General features: G+C 51.3%; 1 protein-coding gene across 1 annotated transcript; it reads right to left on the bottom strand.

Annotated features, from left to right (window-relative positions):
- Positions 1–3,415: 3,415 nt before the first annotated feature.
- Positions 3,416–16,573, bottom strand: LOC142823131 (C-type lectin domain family 2 member E-like). Its single transcript, XM_075913530.2, has 5 exons — positions 16,358–16,573; positions 10,565–10,672; positions 5,377–5,555; positions 4,205–4,308; positions 3,416–3,998 (listed from the first exon to the last, which is right to left on the bottom strand). Exons 1-5 carry the CDS (start codon positions 16,518–16,520, stop codon positions 3,848–3,850), a joined length of 705 nt encoding a protein of 234 aa, XP_075769645.2. The 5' UTR covers positions 16,521–16,573; the 3' UTR covers positions 3,416–3,847.
- Positions 16,574–18,611: the final 2,038 nt, after the last annotated feature.

The following is an 18,611-nucleotide window of genomic DNA, read 5'->3' as shown; positions in this document are numbered from 1 at the left end:
GAACCTCTCTGCAGAGGGGAGGTGACCGGGCTCCCCCCTGCTTGTTGAGGTAAAAGACCGCTGCTGTATTGTCCAAACGAACCAGGATCGAGCGGGGAGAGAGTCTTGGCAGGAAGGCTTCGCAGGCTCTTCTCACCACTCGCAGTTCCCGGACATTTACGTGAAGGGTCCGTTCCGAGGAGGACCACAGACCCTGAGTGCTGTGCTGCCCCAGGTGTGCTCCCCAGCCCAGGTCGGAGGCGTCGGTGACCAGCGTGAGGGAGGGGGGAGGAGCATTGAAAGGTACCCCACCGCACACCACGCCCTCCTGGGTCCACCATTGTAGGGTGGTCAGGACCTCTGGGGGCACTGCTATGACTGAATCCCAAAGACCCCGGGACTGATTGAACATCCTCGCCAACCAGGCCTGCAGAGGCCTCATCCTCATTCTGGCGTGGCGTACCGTGTACGTGCATGCAGCCATATGACCCAGGAGCCTCGAGCGGACCCGAGGGGTCATGATAGGGGACCGGGTTAGCCCTGAAATCAGCTCCACTATGGAGAGGAACCTGCTCCTGGGGAGGAACGCTCTTGCTACCCTTGCATCAAGGAGGACCCCCACGAATTTGAGATGCTGAGAGGGGGTTAGGGATGACTTCTCCTCGTTCAGCATGAGGCCGAGCTTTAGAAAGAGGGCCTTCGTGAGTGACACGTGAGATCTGACCTGCTCGTACAAGTGACCTCGGATTAGTCAATCGTCGAGGTACGGGAACACGTGCACCCCTTGCTTGTGGAGAAACGCCGCCACCACAGCCATGCATTTGGTGACCACCCTTGGTGCCGTTGACAGGCCAAAAGGGAGCACTGTAATAACCTTTCCCTCTGAAGCAGTGGCTGTGAACTCCTGACGTTCCTCCGCTGGAACCTGTCCCTGAATTTCTCCACAGCTTGCCAGGTGTTGAAGGCACACCTGCTCAACACTGCCTGTTGGTTAGCGATGCGAAGTTGCACTGCACCTGTGGCGTAAACCTTACGGCCCATTAAATCCAGCCGCTTAGGCTCCCTCGCCTTTGGAGATGGGCCAGGCTGGGTAAGCCTTTCCTTTTGGGCCGCGGCCTGCACAACCAAGGATCCTGGGATGGGCTACGAGGAGTAACCCTGGGATGGGCTACAAGGAGTTACTCCATGAGGTGTACCGGTAGTTCGGAATAGGAAGCCTAGTTCGAACTACCTTGTTCGTGCCCCATGTAGCCGCGCGGCACGGGGTTTGAACGAGCGGGGTTTTAAAAATGGCGGCGCCCCGCTTATGAAAATGAAGCCCGGGAAATTCAAATCCCAGGCTTCATTTGCAAATGCGGTATGCCTACATTACCCCGCTAGTTCGAACTAGCGGGGTAGTGTAGACATACCCAGAGTTATTGCTGGCATACACGGTACTGGGGTTCGAACTAGCCGGCATTTAAAAATGGCGCCGGCCAGCTTCATGCAAATGAAGCCCGGGAAATTTAAATCCCAGGCTTCATTTGCAACTGCGGATGACTACATTACCCCCGCTAGTTCGAACTAGCGGGGTAGTGTAGACATACCCTAAGAGACTAGGAGAGATAGAGACGCTCCAACGACCATTGCGGCGGTAAGAAGGAACTGAGGTGGGGCAGTGCCGGCAGGGGTACTTATGCCCCGCCATGGCGGCGCCACTCCAGGGGGCGCCCTGCTGGCGCTACGAGCACCGCTAGGGAAAACACTCCGGAAGATGCGGTGCGCACACCTACTTCGAATGGACATGAGCAACCACTCGAAGAAGAACATGTACTCCTGAAAAAAAATGAGGTGTACGGATTCTTTCAAAAAAGTTTTTTTTTCCAAAAGAACCCTGTCTAGACTGCAGTTTCTTTTTTGAAATTTTTTTTCGAAAAAGCACGCTCACACAATTATGCAAATGAAGCATGAGATTTGTAAATCCGCGCTTCATATGAATTTTCAATCGGCCTCATTTCCATTCCTCTTTCGAAAGAGGAATGTAGTTTATACATAGCCTAAGAGACTAGTGAAAAGACAAAGTTTAAAGACAACGTTTAGAGAATAGTAATAGAAATGCAGCCGTGTTAGTCTGGTCTAGCTGAAACAAATCAGAACTCAGCACTTTTGTTGACGGCGGTAAACCTCATTCTATGTCAACAGAAGGCGTTCTTGCATCTACACTGTCCTTTGTGTCTATACTGTCATGTCGACAAAGCGACTTGCTTTGTTGACAGAACTGGATGTTGACTAGATGCTCTTTGTCAACAGAAGCTTTGTCAAAACTTCTGTAGACAAAAGCCTGTAGTCTAGATGTATCCTAGTAGTCTGAATTAAATTGGATGATGGCAATATTTTCAAACGTGGGGAATAGGAAAAACTGCTTGATTCCCCATCAGGGCAGGATATTTTGGAGTAAAACAGCAATTTGGATCTGTAGCAGGACACTCCCAAGGGATCATATTAGAACCTCTTTTGATTGGTTACCACACAAAATTGGCCATTTCCAGAGTAGGTCACCCTCTCCATCTTACTTTTCCCTTTGGTCAGCCTCACCAGTAACACATTCTCTGACGGTGTCAGCTTTGGGGTCATTAAGGGTACGTCTAGACTACAGGGTTTTGTCGACAGAAGTTTTGTCGACACATACTGTCGACAAAGCTTCTGTCGACAAAGAGCGTCTAGACTACATCCAGTTCTGTTGACAAAGCAAGCCGCTTTCTCGACATAACAGTGGACGCAAAGGACAGTGTAGATGCAATAATGCCTTCTGTCGACAGAACTCTGTCAACAAAAGGCGTTATTCCTCGTAGAATGAGGTTTACATATGTCGACAAAACTGCTGAGTTTTGTTGACGTTATGTTGACATAACTCAAAGGCAGTGTGGATGCAGGTATAGTTTTGTCGACAAAAGTCCACTTTTGTCGACAAAACCCTGTAGTCTAGACACACACTATTGGAACAGACAGCTGCCAACTGCCTGTACATCTCGTTGTCTGGGTCATACACTGGTAATGAGACAGTGAATGAGACATACAAGGAGAAACACATGTGGATCACTTCTTTTCTGACTTTTGAAAACATCTGGACAATACCAACTCCACAATGGTTCATCTTTGATTAGGTCAGTGTTTCCCAATTGTATTTGGCCACGGAACTCTTTTCAGCTTGAAAGAATTTCAAGTGGACTTTTGTTGACAAAACTATACCTGCGTCCACACTGCCTTTGAGTTATGTCGACATAATGTAGACAAAACTCAGCAGTTTTGTCGACATATATAAACCTCATTCTACGAGGAATAACGCCTTTTATAGACAGAGTTCTTCGATAGAAGGCATTATTGCATCTACACTGTCCTTTGCGTCCACACTGTTATGTCGACAAAGCGTCTTGCTTTGACGACAGAACTGGATGTAGTCTAGACGCTCTTTGTCGACAGAAGCTTTGTCAACAGTATCTGTTGACAACTTCTGTCAACAAAACCCTGTAGACTAGACATACCCTAAAATTGCCTACATGCTTGGCTGGCAGGGGGGCTGTGGTTGCGACATGGCAGCTTAGCTTCTTGGATGCTGGGGAAGGCTAGAGACACAGCATAGCAGCCTGGATTCCCTAGCCATCAGGGAGGGCTGGGGACGCAGCATGGCGGTCCGGCATCTTAGCTGCCAGGGAGGGCTGGGGCCCGGGCCACAGCACGGCAGCCCCAGCCCTCCAGGTGGCCAGGAAGGATCGGGTTGGGGGTGAGTGGGTTCTGGCTCCAGGGGTGGGACTGGGGTTTGCTTTCCCCAGCTGGGCCTTCATCCGCCACTGGGAGGTCATGAAGGGAACCGGAACAGATTCCTTTGGGCTTATGATCTCCCTCCCACGACACACTCCCCTCCCTGGGTAGGGGCATCAGGTTTGCTGCAGAGCCATTTCCTCGGCGTGCTGCAGCTGGAGCTGCTGACATTGAGGTCGTCATTCAGGTAGGCACAGTCGGCTCCCCCTTGTATTTCAAACCTGCAAGCCAGAGGCAGTCGGAGCTAGAGTCAGCGTGTGCCAGGCACAGACCGGGGGAGACACCCCAAGAGAGGGAGGGGAGCTACCGCACTCACAGCCCCTCAGGATCCCCCCCCTCCCTGCACAGCCCCAGGCAGGAGGGGAGGTGAAAGCAGCCAGTGGGGCATTTCCATCAACCCCCACCCAATGCAGAGAAACAGACTCACCGATGGTCGAACTCGGTGCCATTGACCCATCTCCAGACCCCGCCTGCGTCCTTCCGGAGGCCGATCCAGTGGTCCAGTCTGCCTGGGTAGGGCAGCAGGGAGCGCTTAGAAACCCAACAAAACCAGCTGTTAGCCCAACTCTGCTAACAGTATTAACCCTTCAGCCGACCAGGTCCTGGGGCTTTGGCACCTACTGGGTGAAGCAGGGATTGAGCAACAAGGTCACTGTCGGCCCAGTGGCCCCTTCTCAGGGCGCAGCAGGGCAGGGGGGAGAGGGAGCTGCAGGAGTGGGCAGACAGACCCCGCCACCAGGGCAGGGCAGTGGAGGGCAGGGAGCACAGGGCAGAATTGTCTCCACCCCAACCATGGGGGAACTCTGGGGCTTTGTGGAGCTGGGGAGCAAGGGTAAAAGTAACACATTTCATTCAAGCGCTGTCTCCATGCAACCTCCACTTTGGGGAGGGGGGTCAGGGCAGGAAGTTGGGGAGGGGGCTAGGATAGGACCCTACCTAGCGCCTGCCCTAGGAAGATGCAGGACCAAGAACAACCCCCGGTCTCTCCTGCCATCCCAGCCTCCATCTGACCCCACCTCTTCCCACCCCTGCTCCATCCCCTCTTCCAAGTCCCTTTTCCTCAAGCGACAGGGCCCAGGAGACTACCAGGGGTGAGGGGAGGACTGGGACCGGCAACAGGGGATGCTCCACCCCTGCATTCACTGCGGTGCTAGGAAACAGCGTGACCTGGCCCCAGCCCACTGCGCTCCCCACAGCCCAGCTCCCAGGCACGTCCCTCAGGGGAGTGGAGCCGTCTGGGATGGGGATGGCCCAGAACACGGGCGTTACAGGCTGCAGCCAGGGCCCCAAGATGAGGGGGTGCAGGGTTCCAGTCCCTAAAGCCCCTTTCTTCATCAGGCCTTACTGCTGGGCCTGCAGCCGGCTCAGCCCCGCACAGGGGGAGTCTCAAACTAGGACGCTGAGCAGCTGGAGGGTGGGGAAGGCTGGAGCCCCAGAACCAACCAGGATTTGGCTGGCAGAACCGCACCGACTCTGGCCTGCAGCCCGGGAGGCGCCCGGCTCCCCTCTGCCCTAGGGGGGCTGGGCCCAGCCTGACTCCAGCTCACCCTGCGGTGCCGGCTATCGCCGGGCTTGGCACAAAGCGTCCGTGCGGCTCACCAGCTGCTGTAGACTCTCAATCGTGGCCAGGGAGGCAGCATATGAAGAGCAGTTCTTCTGGCTGTTGGTCCAGTTCCCTTCGGCCTTCGAAAAATAGTAGATTTTCCCCTGGATTCTGATCCAGTTCTCCGGGCACCCAGAAGTAGGGGGGCAGGGAGGAGGCTGTTTAGATCTTTCCACTTGGAAAAAGAGAGAAAGAGAAAGAGAAAGAGATCATTCCCATCTCTCAGTGGAGAACAAGCAGGCACGGGAGCACAGGGACTCTGAGAACAGATCAGACCCGTGGGTTACACAGCTGCTCTCTGAGAGCTGTCAGCACCTGCTGCTTCATAGCAAATGGCAACACACACACTCTCATAGGCAGTGAGGGGACAGCCTGCCCCAGGGTACTCTGCCCCCTCCATGCAGGCCTCAAAGCAGAAAGGTTCACACAGAGGGGTGACTGGTGCGGATGCACATGAGGGGAGGGGGCACAGACCACGTGACCCTCACCCAGCCCAAGGAAGAGCCAAATCCCCTATACCCCAGATCCTGCCTCTCCCTCCACTTGCTCTGCCCTCTGCCCCCTCTTCCCCAAACTTGCCCCACTCCTTCCCTGCCCTTGCTCCGCCCTCTCCCTCTTCCCCCCAGCCAATGTGCCCAGGGGACTACCTGCCAGGGTTCTGGTGCTGGCAGTGGCGGTATGGCCTGTTCTGTTGCCAGAGTCGCATCACTCTGCTTCCCGCCCGTGAGTGCAGGGGCTGTTCTGCTCTGAGGGATGCCCCAGGATAGCAAAGAGAGCTGGGGCTGTGTTGCTCCACTTCCCCTGCCCCTGCTAGTGAGTGTGGTGTGTTGGGGGCTGATCTTTTTTGCTGGTCTCAGGTAGCCTCCCCCCGCTACCTCTCCCAGATGCCTAGGGACTTTGTCCCACCAGCTACTGGCTGGCCCCTTGTCCCTCCTGCCCATGGCATAGGGTTGCATTCACTCCAAATGCAACAGAAGATTAAGAGTGGTGCAGTAATTCAGCCAGTTCCACGGAGCGGCCACTAGGGGGAATCAGACCCCAACAAGCGGACGTGACCTGCTGGGCTTGCTGCTGCTGCTGGATTTGCTGCTGCTGGATTTGCTTCCTAAGACCATTTAAACCTTAAATCAACTCGAATTCTTTGAGGGGGGCAACAAGCGTCTGGACAAGGGGGACTGGACTCGTCTTTGGCTGGAGGGAGGCCAAGTTGCCTCACTAGGGGTGTGCCTACAAAAGTGGATTCTGTCGATAGACGGTGTTATTGCATCTACACTGTCCTTTGCGTCTACACTAGAACTGGCTGTAGTCTAGACGCTCTTTGTCGACAGAAGCTTTGTTGACAGCCTCTGTCAACAAAGCCTCTGTCGACAAAAGCCTGTAGTCTAGATGTACCCTAGATGACGGCCAGACCATTTCGGGGGCCTAGGAAACCCAGCTCCTGAGCTGGCCTACCAGTGGGTAATGGGGGGTCTCTGGCCTATAGCCCAGCTAAGCCGCAGTCCAAATGTCCAGATCCTAGGCCAAAGCAAACCCCAAAAGCAGTTCAGGGGCTTGGGCCTGGAGTCAGGCTGAGCCTCAGCTTAGAAAAGCCGCACCCTTAGTCAGGGCGAGGCAACAAACAAATAGTTCCAAAGTGCAGGCCTGTCTGCAGCCTGGGGGGGAGGGGGAGTCGGGTCTCGGGGGGGGGGGGAGAACCAGCCCCCCAAGGAAAGAGGTGGGGGGGACGCAGGCCCACCCACTCCACTGCGTCCCAGCCCATGGCCCTAACAGTGGCAGTGCGGGGTGCCACTGGGTCAGTGGGGATCCTGACCACAACACACAGACCAGCTGATGTCCTGATTCTGCTTTCTGTGCTGATCGGCCCCTTTCCACGGACACAGGCTTTGTCCCACTACCAATTTTCAGGAGGGTGGGCTCCTCAGCTACCCCCCACGCCTCTTGGTCCTTTAACATTTTAAATGTCTAATGTTTACCAACTTCTCATCCTAGATTCACCAATTAGTTGTTGGGACTTACTAACAGGGCTCGCTGAGCCACGGTGAGCCCTGCTCGCCAGCATGCGCAGATCACCTGAACTCGGCTCTTCCGGGTTGTAATCCCAGGGCAAGTAGATTACATAGATTGTCAAGCCCTGCTGCAGGCTGGGGGCGAGGGGTCGGGTCTCTTTGTTTGGAAGAAAGTCGACAAGCACAGGGGCTATGTCTACACTGGCATGATTTTCCAGAAATGCTTTTAACGGAAAAGTTTTCCGTTAAAAGCATTTTCGGAAAATCGCGTCTAGATTTGCAGGACGCATTTCCGCAAAAGCACTTTTTGCGGAAAAGCATCCGTGGCCAATCTAGACGTGGTTTTCCGCAAAAAAGCCCCGATCGCCATTTTCACGATCGGGGCTTTTTTGCACAAAACAGTACTGTGCTGTTTACACTGGCCCTCTTGCGCAAATGATTTGCGCAAGAGGGCTTTTGCCCGAACGGGAGCAGCACAGTATTTCCGAAAGAACACTGACGATCTTACATGAGATCGTCAGTGTTCTTGCGGAAATTCAAGCGGCCAGTGTAGACAGCTGGCAAGTTTTTCCGCAAAAACCTATGATTTTGCGTAAAAACTTGCCAGTCTAGACACACCCAGGGGGATTATCCCCTCAGGGGAAATCTGCCCTCCAAAGGGAAGAGTGGTGGGGGGGGACGTAGGCCCACCTGCTTCACTGCGTCCTGGCCCAGGGCCCTAAAAGTGGCAGTTCGGAATGCCACTGGGTCAGCGGAGATCCTGACCGCAACACGCCAACCAGTTGACCTCCATTTCCTCAACCAACCCAATGGCTGTCCCTAGGCCGCTTCCCACTTCCACCGTCTACCTACCTCAGCCTCTGGTCCTCAGGGGCTGGGTTGCTCTGGCCAAGCCCAGTAAGGGGTCTTAGAGAGAGTTTCCTTTTCAGGGTCAACAGGATCCCCACACTGACTCACTACAGGGATCCAGGTGATATAATGCATTTAAATCTCCAGAAAGCCTTCGACAAGGTCCCTCACCTAAAGCAAACTAAACTGTCAAGTGGAAGGTCCTCTCGTGGATTGGTAAAAGTTAAGAGACAGGAAACAAAGAGTAGATATAAACGGTCAGTTTTCAGAATGGAGAGAGGTAACTAGTGAGGTCCCCCAAGGGTCTGTCCTGGAACCAATCCTAGTCAACATATTCATAAATTATCTAAAGAGATGGGTAAACAGTGAGGTGGCAAAATTTGTAGAGTTTCTTTACTTTGCAAACCTTTACCTTTATTTTCAGGTAGTAACTGAACAAGAAATCCAGGCTCTCTCTCTATTTTCTTGGTTTTGGCTACCCTTTGTATCAGCCATAACTTGGTTTATAAGAAGACTTTGAACCTGATAAAGCATTGAGATATCTTAAGGGGTTACATGTCGAATACCAAAAGCCAAAGCAACACTAGTTACCTCTGTCTGGCAAAAAGCGTCTTGTCACTTTTGCAACTTTGAATGAATTGGCTTTATTAAAAACCAAACCAAACCAAACCAAATCATCTGAAGCCTACAAAAAAGAGCTTTACAAACCTGCAAAACAGAAGTGTTTAAGGAGGTCTTAAAAATCTCACAGAGATGCATACATGCATACATTCTCCTTTATTTAATTTCCTTTACACTACTTTAATTATTTTTACACACCTGTGCATAGATTGCGCACATTTTATACATTTGGGCGGTCAAGTCTCAATAGAAACCCCTTCTGCTCTTTTAGCAAATTTAACTAAATTTAACTAACGTGTCCATAGTCAAATATTAAATCAGATTGTCTCTTTGCCTGGATTATTTACAGAGGTTCCCTTGGAAAAGGGCCCATTTTTCAAAAGGCTGCAAAGAAACCAAGAATTCTTTTCCTATCACGCTTTTCTTCTTTTTAGAATTTTTACAACAATCTGATGTCTCCATCCTCTCCATACTCTGCAGAGTTAACATCTCGCTCTTTTTCCTTAATATACTTGCTCATCTCCAAAAGGAAAAGTTCTTTCGTTCAGATGTTACCACTCCACATTTTATTTCAGGGATTTGAATTTCCAATGCCTGGACTTAACTGCTTTCCTTTACTCCTACCACTGTGCTCTCAGGACTCTGAACCTATTTTCCAATCTCGCTTGCTTTCCTGCCTGCTTGTCTGGACCTGATCCTGCTTTCCGTGCTCATCGGCCCCTTTCCACGGACATAGGCTTTGTCCCACTACCAATTTACAGGAGGGTGGGCTCCTCAGTTACCCCCCACGCCTCCTGGTCCTTTAACATTTTAAATGTCTAATGTTTATCAACTTCTCATCCTAGTTTAACCAATTAGTTGTTAAGACTTACTAATAGTTCTTAACCTCGCTAACAATATTTTCAGCACACAGTATGCAATACAAAAACTGCAAACCTGTACCACGGGCCAGGAAGAGGATCCTCAACCTGTCTCGATTCTTATCCTTGAAAGAATTTCACGGGATATCTTTCCGGGGCGAGAAGGCAAAACACCACATTTATTGCCATCGTAACATTATTCTGGTATATGCATATTCATACACACAAAGGCACACATATGCCCACACCCCATCATGGCTGTTGCTTAAAGTTCCACTGCAAAGCTTCTATTAGTACAAACTTTTAATCTTTCATCATATTTTCTTTATAGTACAGTCTGTATTCTAATTACTCCTAAGAGCAGCGGTGTGATCATGCTGAATCATAAGGATCCTTCTAATCTGTTTCTATGTTAATGTCAGATACAGACACATGCAGTGTCTGCCTGATGCATCTTTACACGGGCCTAGAAGACTGTTCCTCCCTGCTAACCAGAGAAGAGTGGCCGGCAGAGTTAAAGCTGCTTAACATTTATTCTCACACTACCCATTAAGTACATCAGACATTATAAAACTCTCTTGTCTACAAGCACCCAGGAGCAGACAGTGGGGGGAGGGATAACTCAGTAGTTTGAGCATTGGCCTGCTAAACCCAGGGTTGTGACTTCAAGCCTTCAGGGGGCCATTTAGGGACCTAGGGCAAAAATCTGTAAGGGATAGTACTTAATCCTTCTGTGAAGGCAGGGGCCTGGACTAAATGACCTTTTAAGGTCCCTGCCAGCTCTAGAAAATAGGCATCACAAAAGCAGAAAATCCCAGAGACTGACTCTTCAGGGGGTGGGAACTTACCTCCCAGAGCTGCTGCTAAAGCAATTATGATGACCACCGCAGCCCCGATTACAGCTGCAGCTCCAAGGACACCTGGATGTTTCCATGGCACAGTTTGAGCCCCATTGTCTGGAAGATAAAACCCATCAGTGAGACCAGAACAGTTACCATTGTGCTCTGATCTTACCCACACATTCTGATTTCTATAATTCTTCTATCCCTGCTCTCTACACAGCTATTAACACCCCACCCAGACTGTAAAAGAGACTCTCACTTACCTGTGAGTGGTTCACTGGCTCAGTGAAGGCTAGGCAGGATGCAAAGGACAATGAAGGAACTAGAAAAACTCTGACAAGAGACTGGCAGGCTGGGAAGGGGAGCGAGATGGGGAAAGATAAACAGTCTGCTGTGTCTACACTGGGCCACTTATTCCAGAAAAGCATCCGCTTTTCCGGAATAACTTGCCAGCTGTCTACACTGGCCGCCACTTGCTTTTCCGGAAAAGCAATGACGATCTACTGTAAAATTGTCAAAGTTTTTCCAGAAAAATTATGCTGCTCCCGTTCGGGCAAAAGTCCTTTTCCGGAAAAACTGTTCCGGAAAAGGACCAGTGTAGACAGCACAGTAATCTTTTCCGCAAAAAAGCCCCGATCACGAAAATGACTATCGGGGCTTTTTTGCAGAAAAGCGCGTCTACATTGGCCACGGACGCTTTTCCGGAAAAAGTGCTTTTCCGGAAAAGCATCTTGCCAATGTAGACGCGCTTTTTCCGGAAATACTTATAACGGAAAACTGTTCTGTTTTAAGCTTTTCCGGAAAAGGGTGCCAGTGTAGATGTAGCCCCCGTGTAATAACACATGGGACAGAAAAGGCAGCTGGAACTGTTTGTTGGTGAAGGTTTGGGCAGCCTCTGGTGTGGCGCTCTGGATGCACCTCTCCTCAGCTGCCTCTTCTGTTACCAGATTTGCCTGTTACTTTTGGGCATGCTCATTTATTAGGGTTATCCTTGGGAGGAGGGCAGTGTTATAATTCTATTAACGTGCTGCTTGTGTTATTTGTGTTCCCACAGGGGCTGTACTTCTCCCTTCTGCCAATTCCCTCTCTCCTGCAGGTTCTAGGTTCCCCAGGGCTGGGCTCTTCCTACACTAGAAGGAGAGGAACACACAGACACACCCACTACCACAGCAGTCTGAGAGGTGGGTTAATCAGCACTCAGCAGCTGACTCCTTATCTGTCCCTGGACTCAGCAGGTTGGTTGCACAGCAATGCCAAGTTGTGACCCCCTCCTGTGCCTTTGGACTCCATGGGCTGGTTTAACTGCAGTTTAAGTTGCCACCACCATAAGCCCCCAAGTTCAGCGCCTCCCTATCCCCACTCCCACACCACAACTACTCTGCAGCAAGCAAGGTCACAGGATTTTGGGGCACCATTGGGGCTGTAGCTTAGATTCAAGGAGCGTTGTTGCAGAGTGAATGGGGAACCCAACAACAGTCCTGGGGAGGGGAGAGAAAAAGAGGAAAGCAAGCATCTAAGCAATGAAAGTTGTTTCTAGGTAGTAACCGTACAAGGGGAGAGAAACACACACACCAGTTACAATATTAAATCTAACTTAAATCTGACTTTACAAACTCTGAGGCTGTGTCTACATTGGCATGATTTTGTGCAAAAGTGGCTGTTTTTGCACAAAAACATGCTGCCTGTCTACACTGGGCGGGGAGTTCTTGTGCAAGAACACTGACGTTCTAATGTGTGAAATCAGGGCTTATTGTGCAAGAACTATGATGCTCCCGCTCAGGAATTAGCCCTCTTCGCAACTGTTCTTGAGCAAGAGGCCAGTGTAGACAGGCAACATGAATTTCTTGCGCAAGAAAGCCGATGGCTAAAATGGCCATCGGAGCTTTCTTGAACAAAAGAGTGTCTACACTGGCACGGATGCTTCTGCGCAAAAGCGCATCTCTTGCACAAAAGCACAGGCCAGTGTAGACGCTCTCTTGCACAAATACTTTAACACAAAAACTCTGACCTTAGAAGTATTTGCACAAAATCTTGCCAATGTAGACCTAGCTTGAGGCTTTGCCTACACTGCCGGCTTTTGCCAGCAGAGAGAATGCAAATGAAGCGCTGATTAGTATTTTGCCATGTTTCACTTGCATAATCTATTCAAGCCGTTTTTGCACAAAAACAAGCAGTGTGAACATCCCAGAGAAGGAGAAGGATCTTGAGCAAAAAGGTTTTTTGCGCAAAAAGGAAACGTCTACACTGCTTGTTTTTGCAATCAATGGCTCGAATAGGTTATGCAAATGAAGCTTGGCAAAATGCTAATCAGCGCTTCATTTGCATACTCTCTGCCAGCAAAAGCCAGCAGTGTAGACGTAGCCTAACTGATCACATAAGGCAGGGTCAGGAGACTATACTGGGGAGAAGGGATCTCACCATTCTGTGAAGTTTAAACTGATGGGGGTTCCCATGTGGCAATGGTAGCAATGGGTCCAGACTGTTGGAGACAGGCAGAGCAGAGCTCCCAGCAGATCAGTGAGAAGACGACGAAATCCCCGTAGAATTGATGCAGACCTTAGATCCAGATATCAGAACACGGTACTTGAGGGTGAGTCACGGTTGTTGTGGCGGAAATAACAAAGGTCCAAGAGGGACACCGGATTTGATCATGCTGGTGGGTGTGATTACATATAGCTGCAGTTCCTCTCTAAGTAATGGAGGCGTCAGTATTGGTTGGTCCCCACAGTGCAGAAGAAACCAGGACTATCTTGCACCTCCATGGGTTCAGGGGCATTCCAGATCTAGCACAGACCTTAGACAGCATCAGACTCCAGATACTTATGACCAGCAAGAGTAGACAGAGAAGTGTATATTTAGTCATGATCAGGTTATTTTTTTGTTGTTGTTTGGTTAAACTTCTCTGTGTGAAATCCATGTACTTCCTCGCATTCACTATATAGCTAAGCGGCATCCAGAGATACTATCTTTCTCGGTTTTAATTTGTTTTTCTCAGTTACTCTGTAACACCTAGAAACTATATAAGCTTTATTAAGTATATACTTTTGTTTTGTTAATAAAATCACCTTTTTTAATGAGATAATTTGATTCTTGTGTCCTGAAAAGTAGCAGGAGGTCTGTGTATACATGCCTAGACTAAGAAATCAGCTATCAAAGGGTACCTCTAGACTACAGGCTTTTGTCGACAAAGCTTCTGCTGACAAAGAGAGTCTAGACTACATCCAGTTCTGTCGACAAAGCAAGACGCTTTGTTGACATGACAGTGTAGACACAAAGGACAGTGTAGATGAAATAACACCCTCTGTCGACAGAACTCTGCCGACAGAAGGCGTTATTCCTTGTAGAATGAAGCTTACCGCCGTCGACAAAACGTTATGTTGACAGAACTCAGCGGCAGTGTAGATGCAGGTATAGTTTTGTCGACAAAACCCTGTAGTCTAGACACACCCAAAGACTGCAGTTTGTTTTCTGTTTGTTTCTTTTTCAAGCTCTCTTGTGGTAATAGAGCTTGGGGTATCCCTCTGGAAGAAGTTCAAGTGCTTCTTCCTCGGTTTAAGAAAAAGGGGATTATTGTTACTCTTAATGGTAGCAGCTATCTCCCAAGGGCAGGGAATCTGTGACCTTGGGGAGTTTTTGTAAGCAGAACCCTGTATATGAATAGTATTTAAGGTCACTGGTGGGCCCCTACCATCTGCACTTAGAGTGCCAGAGTGGGGAACAGCCTCAACACCTGTAAAGCCCCCTCATGCAACACAATAATTAAAGTTACAGTTGTTGGGAAATCATGCATTGTTATTTAGGGAACACAAGAAAGAAGGGTCAGAAAAAGAAATAAAGGCAGGAGAAGAGAAGGGGAAGCAATGTATTGCAAGCCCCCTGTTCAGTAATGAAATGAAATAAAATGAAATGAATGGAGATGCCTATCGCCTAGAACTCGAAGGGAGCTTGGAAAGGTCATTGAGTCCAGTCCCCTGCCTTCACAGCAGGACCAAGCACCATCCCTGACTGATTTTGCCCCAGGTCCCTAAATGGCCTCCTCAAAGACTGAACTCACAACCCTGGGTTTAGCAGGCCAATGCTCAAACCACTGAGTTTTCCCTCCCCACATGCAGTAATCACACATGCAGTAATCACACATGCATGTGAGACTGACAAACAGCCTCTTGTGCTGGGGCACATCCCTGAGAGATGAATGTGAGGCTCCCCTTAAAATCAACCCTAACCCCTCTAGGGCCCCAGGGAGAGGAGGCTATGGAACTTAGCGAGAAGGGAATGTGGGCTAGCATGCGATGGAAGTGGTACCTGTGAATCTGGCTGTCATATGAGTCTGCCATGCATGTTATCAGCTCCACCATGGCTGTCAAGACTTTCTTCTGTTCTTCACGTCACGTTCCCTGCTTGCTTTTCCATTCCCACGCTCCTGCAGCACTTAAATTGCTCCCTATCTTATTCAGGAGTGCTGACCAGCACCTGGTGACTAAGGGGTTAATTCTGTCTCTAGCCAGGTATCTGGTCAGCCAGTAATAATGCAGGTAGGAACTTCAAACTGGGGTAAAGGAGTCTTTATTTTTCCCTCCTTTGAAAAGCAGAGCAGTTTCTTCCAAGAAGAAAGGACATGGGAGATACTTCTGTCTCCAAGGATGCACTTCTGACAAGGTGTAAGTAGGAAAAACTTTAGCTAGTCTATCAGGATTGGTTGTTTTCCTGGTTTGGGAACTTGGAAATAATGTCTGAGCTGGTTAAGAGTTTGGTCTTTCTTTGTAACTAAGTTTTAACCCAGGGATTCCCAATGAGTATATCAACTGGTGGCTCTTCCCATGTAGCCACTTTACTATGCTTGCAACCGTAGTTTTGTTTTGATAATAAAAGGTTATTTCTTGTTCTAATTAACTGGTACTGGTCGATTTTTGTGTCCTTTGACTCAGTGCCTAATTCTAAGGGCAGAGTCCATTGTTGTCTGTAAATCCCCTCTGTTTTTTACCAAGTCCAAGTAAAAAGGAGGTTGGGGCAGGGGAAGAGTTTTACCTGAGGGAGGAGGTTTCTCAAGTGATCTCTTCCCTGTCTTTCGCTGGAAATTACTTGGGTGGTGGCAGCGGATTTCTCCAAAATCCGGGTATTAGGATTTTGAGGGGAAGTTTTTGTACCTGTAGAGACCAGGTCTTGGGATGCTTTTGTGGGCCCCCATTTCGGCATTTGTCGTGCCAGAGTGGAGAACAGCCTTGACACTCCCTGTCCAAGTGACAACTCTGTCCGGATAGGGAGACTTATTTCTGCGCCTCCTGATTTCACCTGTCCGAGCCCCTCTCCCCCCTCCTCTGGTGTGGTCAATGGCAGCTCTGGCCAAGGCCAGGAGGACTTTGTATGGACCACAGATGGGGGGGGAGGGGACCCTGAAATAAGCGGGGGCGGGGAAAAGTGCAGCCCGCATCTCAGGAAGAGGTTCTGGAGGAGCCAGAAAAGGGGCGGCCGCCTGGGGCTCCAGGTTCTCCCCCATGCACCGAGGGCGGGAGGTGGCTGCAGCCAGAGGGGCAGGCAGGGACCTGAGATCCGTGCACCCGCCTGTCAGCACCAGAACGCAGCTGGGCGGGCCACAGCGGCCTCTAGCGGGCCCGGGCGGAACTGCAGCCCCGCGCCTGCAAGGTGCGTTTGTGCCAACGGGAAATTCTGCCCCCCACTCCCGCGCCGTGCAGGGAGCAGGAAACTGCCCGGGGGGGGGGGGGGGGCGAAACGGCGGCCACGCGGCCCTGCGGCAGCCGACCTGACACCACGCCCCGCCCGACCCCCGCCCTCGCTACCCACCGGCCATTGCGCGGCACCAAAAGCCGCTGAAGAGTCTTTGAATATCGCGCGCAGCTCTGGAGGGCTGGAGCGGAGCGCGCGGCTGCTGCTGCTGCTGCCCGGCGCTGTGCCAGCTGGGGGGGGAGGGGCAAGCGAGGGAAGCGCCCGGCCGTGACGTCAGCATCTGGGTCCCGTGACGTGATCCCCTGCGCTCCCGCGCGCAGCCTCGCCCTGCCCTGAGCGAAGCTGGGATGCGCAGCTTTGGCCCTGCTCGGCTTCGCCTGCCGGGGCAGGGACTCCCCCGCCTGGCCCCTCCCCCAGCGTAGGGGCGGGGTCTGAACGGGGGGGGGATGGCGAGGGGCCAGGACTAGGCTGGGTTTGGCCGGGGGCGGGGGGGCTGGTGGGAGTCAAAGAGCCGCCACGTGCAAGGGGGCTTTGCTCCTTAGGGCCTGTCCTGCAGGGGGGGCGGCCAAAATATTTTGTGCTGGGGCGGCAAAAAACCTAAAAGCCCTGTCTGCAAAACACCCCGGATTCCCAACGGGTCCGCATCCCACCCCCAGCTAATGAACGACTCCAGCCCCACCAGACGCCTTCGCGTGGTCCCAGTGCGATCCCTAAATAATTGCCAGCCAATTCTCCATGGAAAAACGTCAATCCAACTTCAGTGTCGCCATCATTCATTTACTGGCGTTAGCCCTTCCCCCCCAAATAAATTAAACCTGGACCTTCCAGATCCTTCCGTTTCCGCACATCCCTGGCTTGCTGCATGTCGCTCTCACAGACATTTCCAGCCATACACTATAGCGCCGCCGAGTGCAGGTCTCTCTCACAGAGCCCCCCCCCTTCTAAATCCCACATCCCCGACAAACTGCCAGTGTGTCTCCCGCAGACAGACCCCCCCCTTCTGTCAGCCACTTCCCCACAGCATCATGGAACACTAGAACTGGAGGGGACCTCAAGAGCTCATTGAGTCCAATCCCCTGCCCTCACAGCAGGAGCCTGCACTGACTCTCTAGACCATCCCTGACAGGTGTCTAGGGCTGTGTCTACACTGGGCCACTTATTCCGGAAAATCAGCCGCTTTTCCGGAATAAGCTGCGAGCTGTCTACACTGGCCCTTGAATTTCCAGTAAAGCAACGATGCTCTACTGTACAAAATCAGCCGCTATTCCGGAAAAACTATTCTGCTCCCGCTCGGGCATAAGTCCTTATTCCGGAACACTGTTCCAGAAAAGGGCCAGTGTAGACAGCCCAGTAGTCTTTTCCAGAGAAAAGCCCCGATGGCGAAAATGGCGATCGGGGCTCTTTTCTGGAAAAGCGCGTCTACACTGGCCACGGACGCTTTTCCGGGAAAAGGGCTTTTCCGGAAAAGCAACCTGCCAATGTAGATGCTCCTTTTCCGGAAAAACTGAAAACGGAATAGTATTCCGTTTTAAGCACTTCCGGAAATTCATGCCAGTGTGGACACAGCCTAGGTGTCTAGAGGTTGTGAAAATGACGACTATAACAGGGTTCAAAAGAGAGCTAGATAAATTCATGGAGGGTAGGTCCGTTAAGGGCTATTAGCTAGGATGGGTAAGGAATGGTGTCCCTAGACCTCCGGGGCACCTGGCATTGGTCACTGTCAGCAGACAGGATCCTGTGCTGGATGAACCTTTGGTCTGACCCAGTGTGGCCGCTCTTATGTTCTTTACACATTCCAATCTGCGCTGGGAGGGGAACATGCCAACAGGATTTGGCTTGGACCCTCCATACTGCTCCCGTCTGGCCAAAGTGCAGAATTTGCCACATGGGAAGCAGGAGCTCATAGCCCGCAAGGCGAGTGGGGCCCAACGCTTTGGGGTGACCATGAATCGCACCGATGTGGGTAGCCAAGGCCAGAAAATTGCTTGAGCTCCACATGGGGGCAGCGTGCGGTGTGCATCCGGTGTGCCGAGCCTGGCAGCATGACGGTGCTGCTGTGTAGGTCCCGGGTGGCCTTGCGTGGCAAGCAGCCGCTGCAGCGTAGCTAGAGTGGGAGCCGGTCTCTAGAGCGCCAAGGAAGTTCCCTGGCTTTGCTTGTGTTGTGAAGCAGAGAGACGGGACATGTAGGGGGGGCTCAGGGCAGGGGGTTCTGGAGTCAGGAGGGAGGTTCGGGTCAGGGGGTTGGTGTTTGGAGGAGCACGGGGGGAGTTAAGGAGCCAGGCAGGGGGTTGGGATCGGGGGTAGGCTCAGGGCTGGGAGTGAGGGTGCAGGAGTCAGGAATGGCGGTGGCTAGTGAAGGGTTCATGGAAGG

The sequence above is a fragment of the Pelodiscus sinensis genome, chromosome 19 (assembly GCF_052426305.1).
Source record: "Pelodiscus sinensis isolate ZL-2025 chromosome 19, ASM5242630v1, whole genome shotgun sequence".
NCBI classification, from domain to species: Eukaryota; Metazoa; Chordata; order Testudines; family Trionychidae; genus Pelodiscus; species Pelodiscus sinensis.
This window is presented reverse-complemented; position numbering and strand designations above follow the sequence as displayed.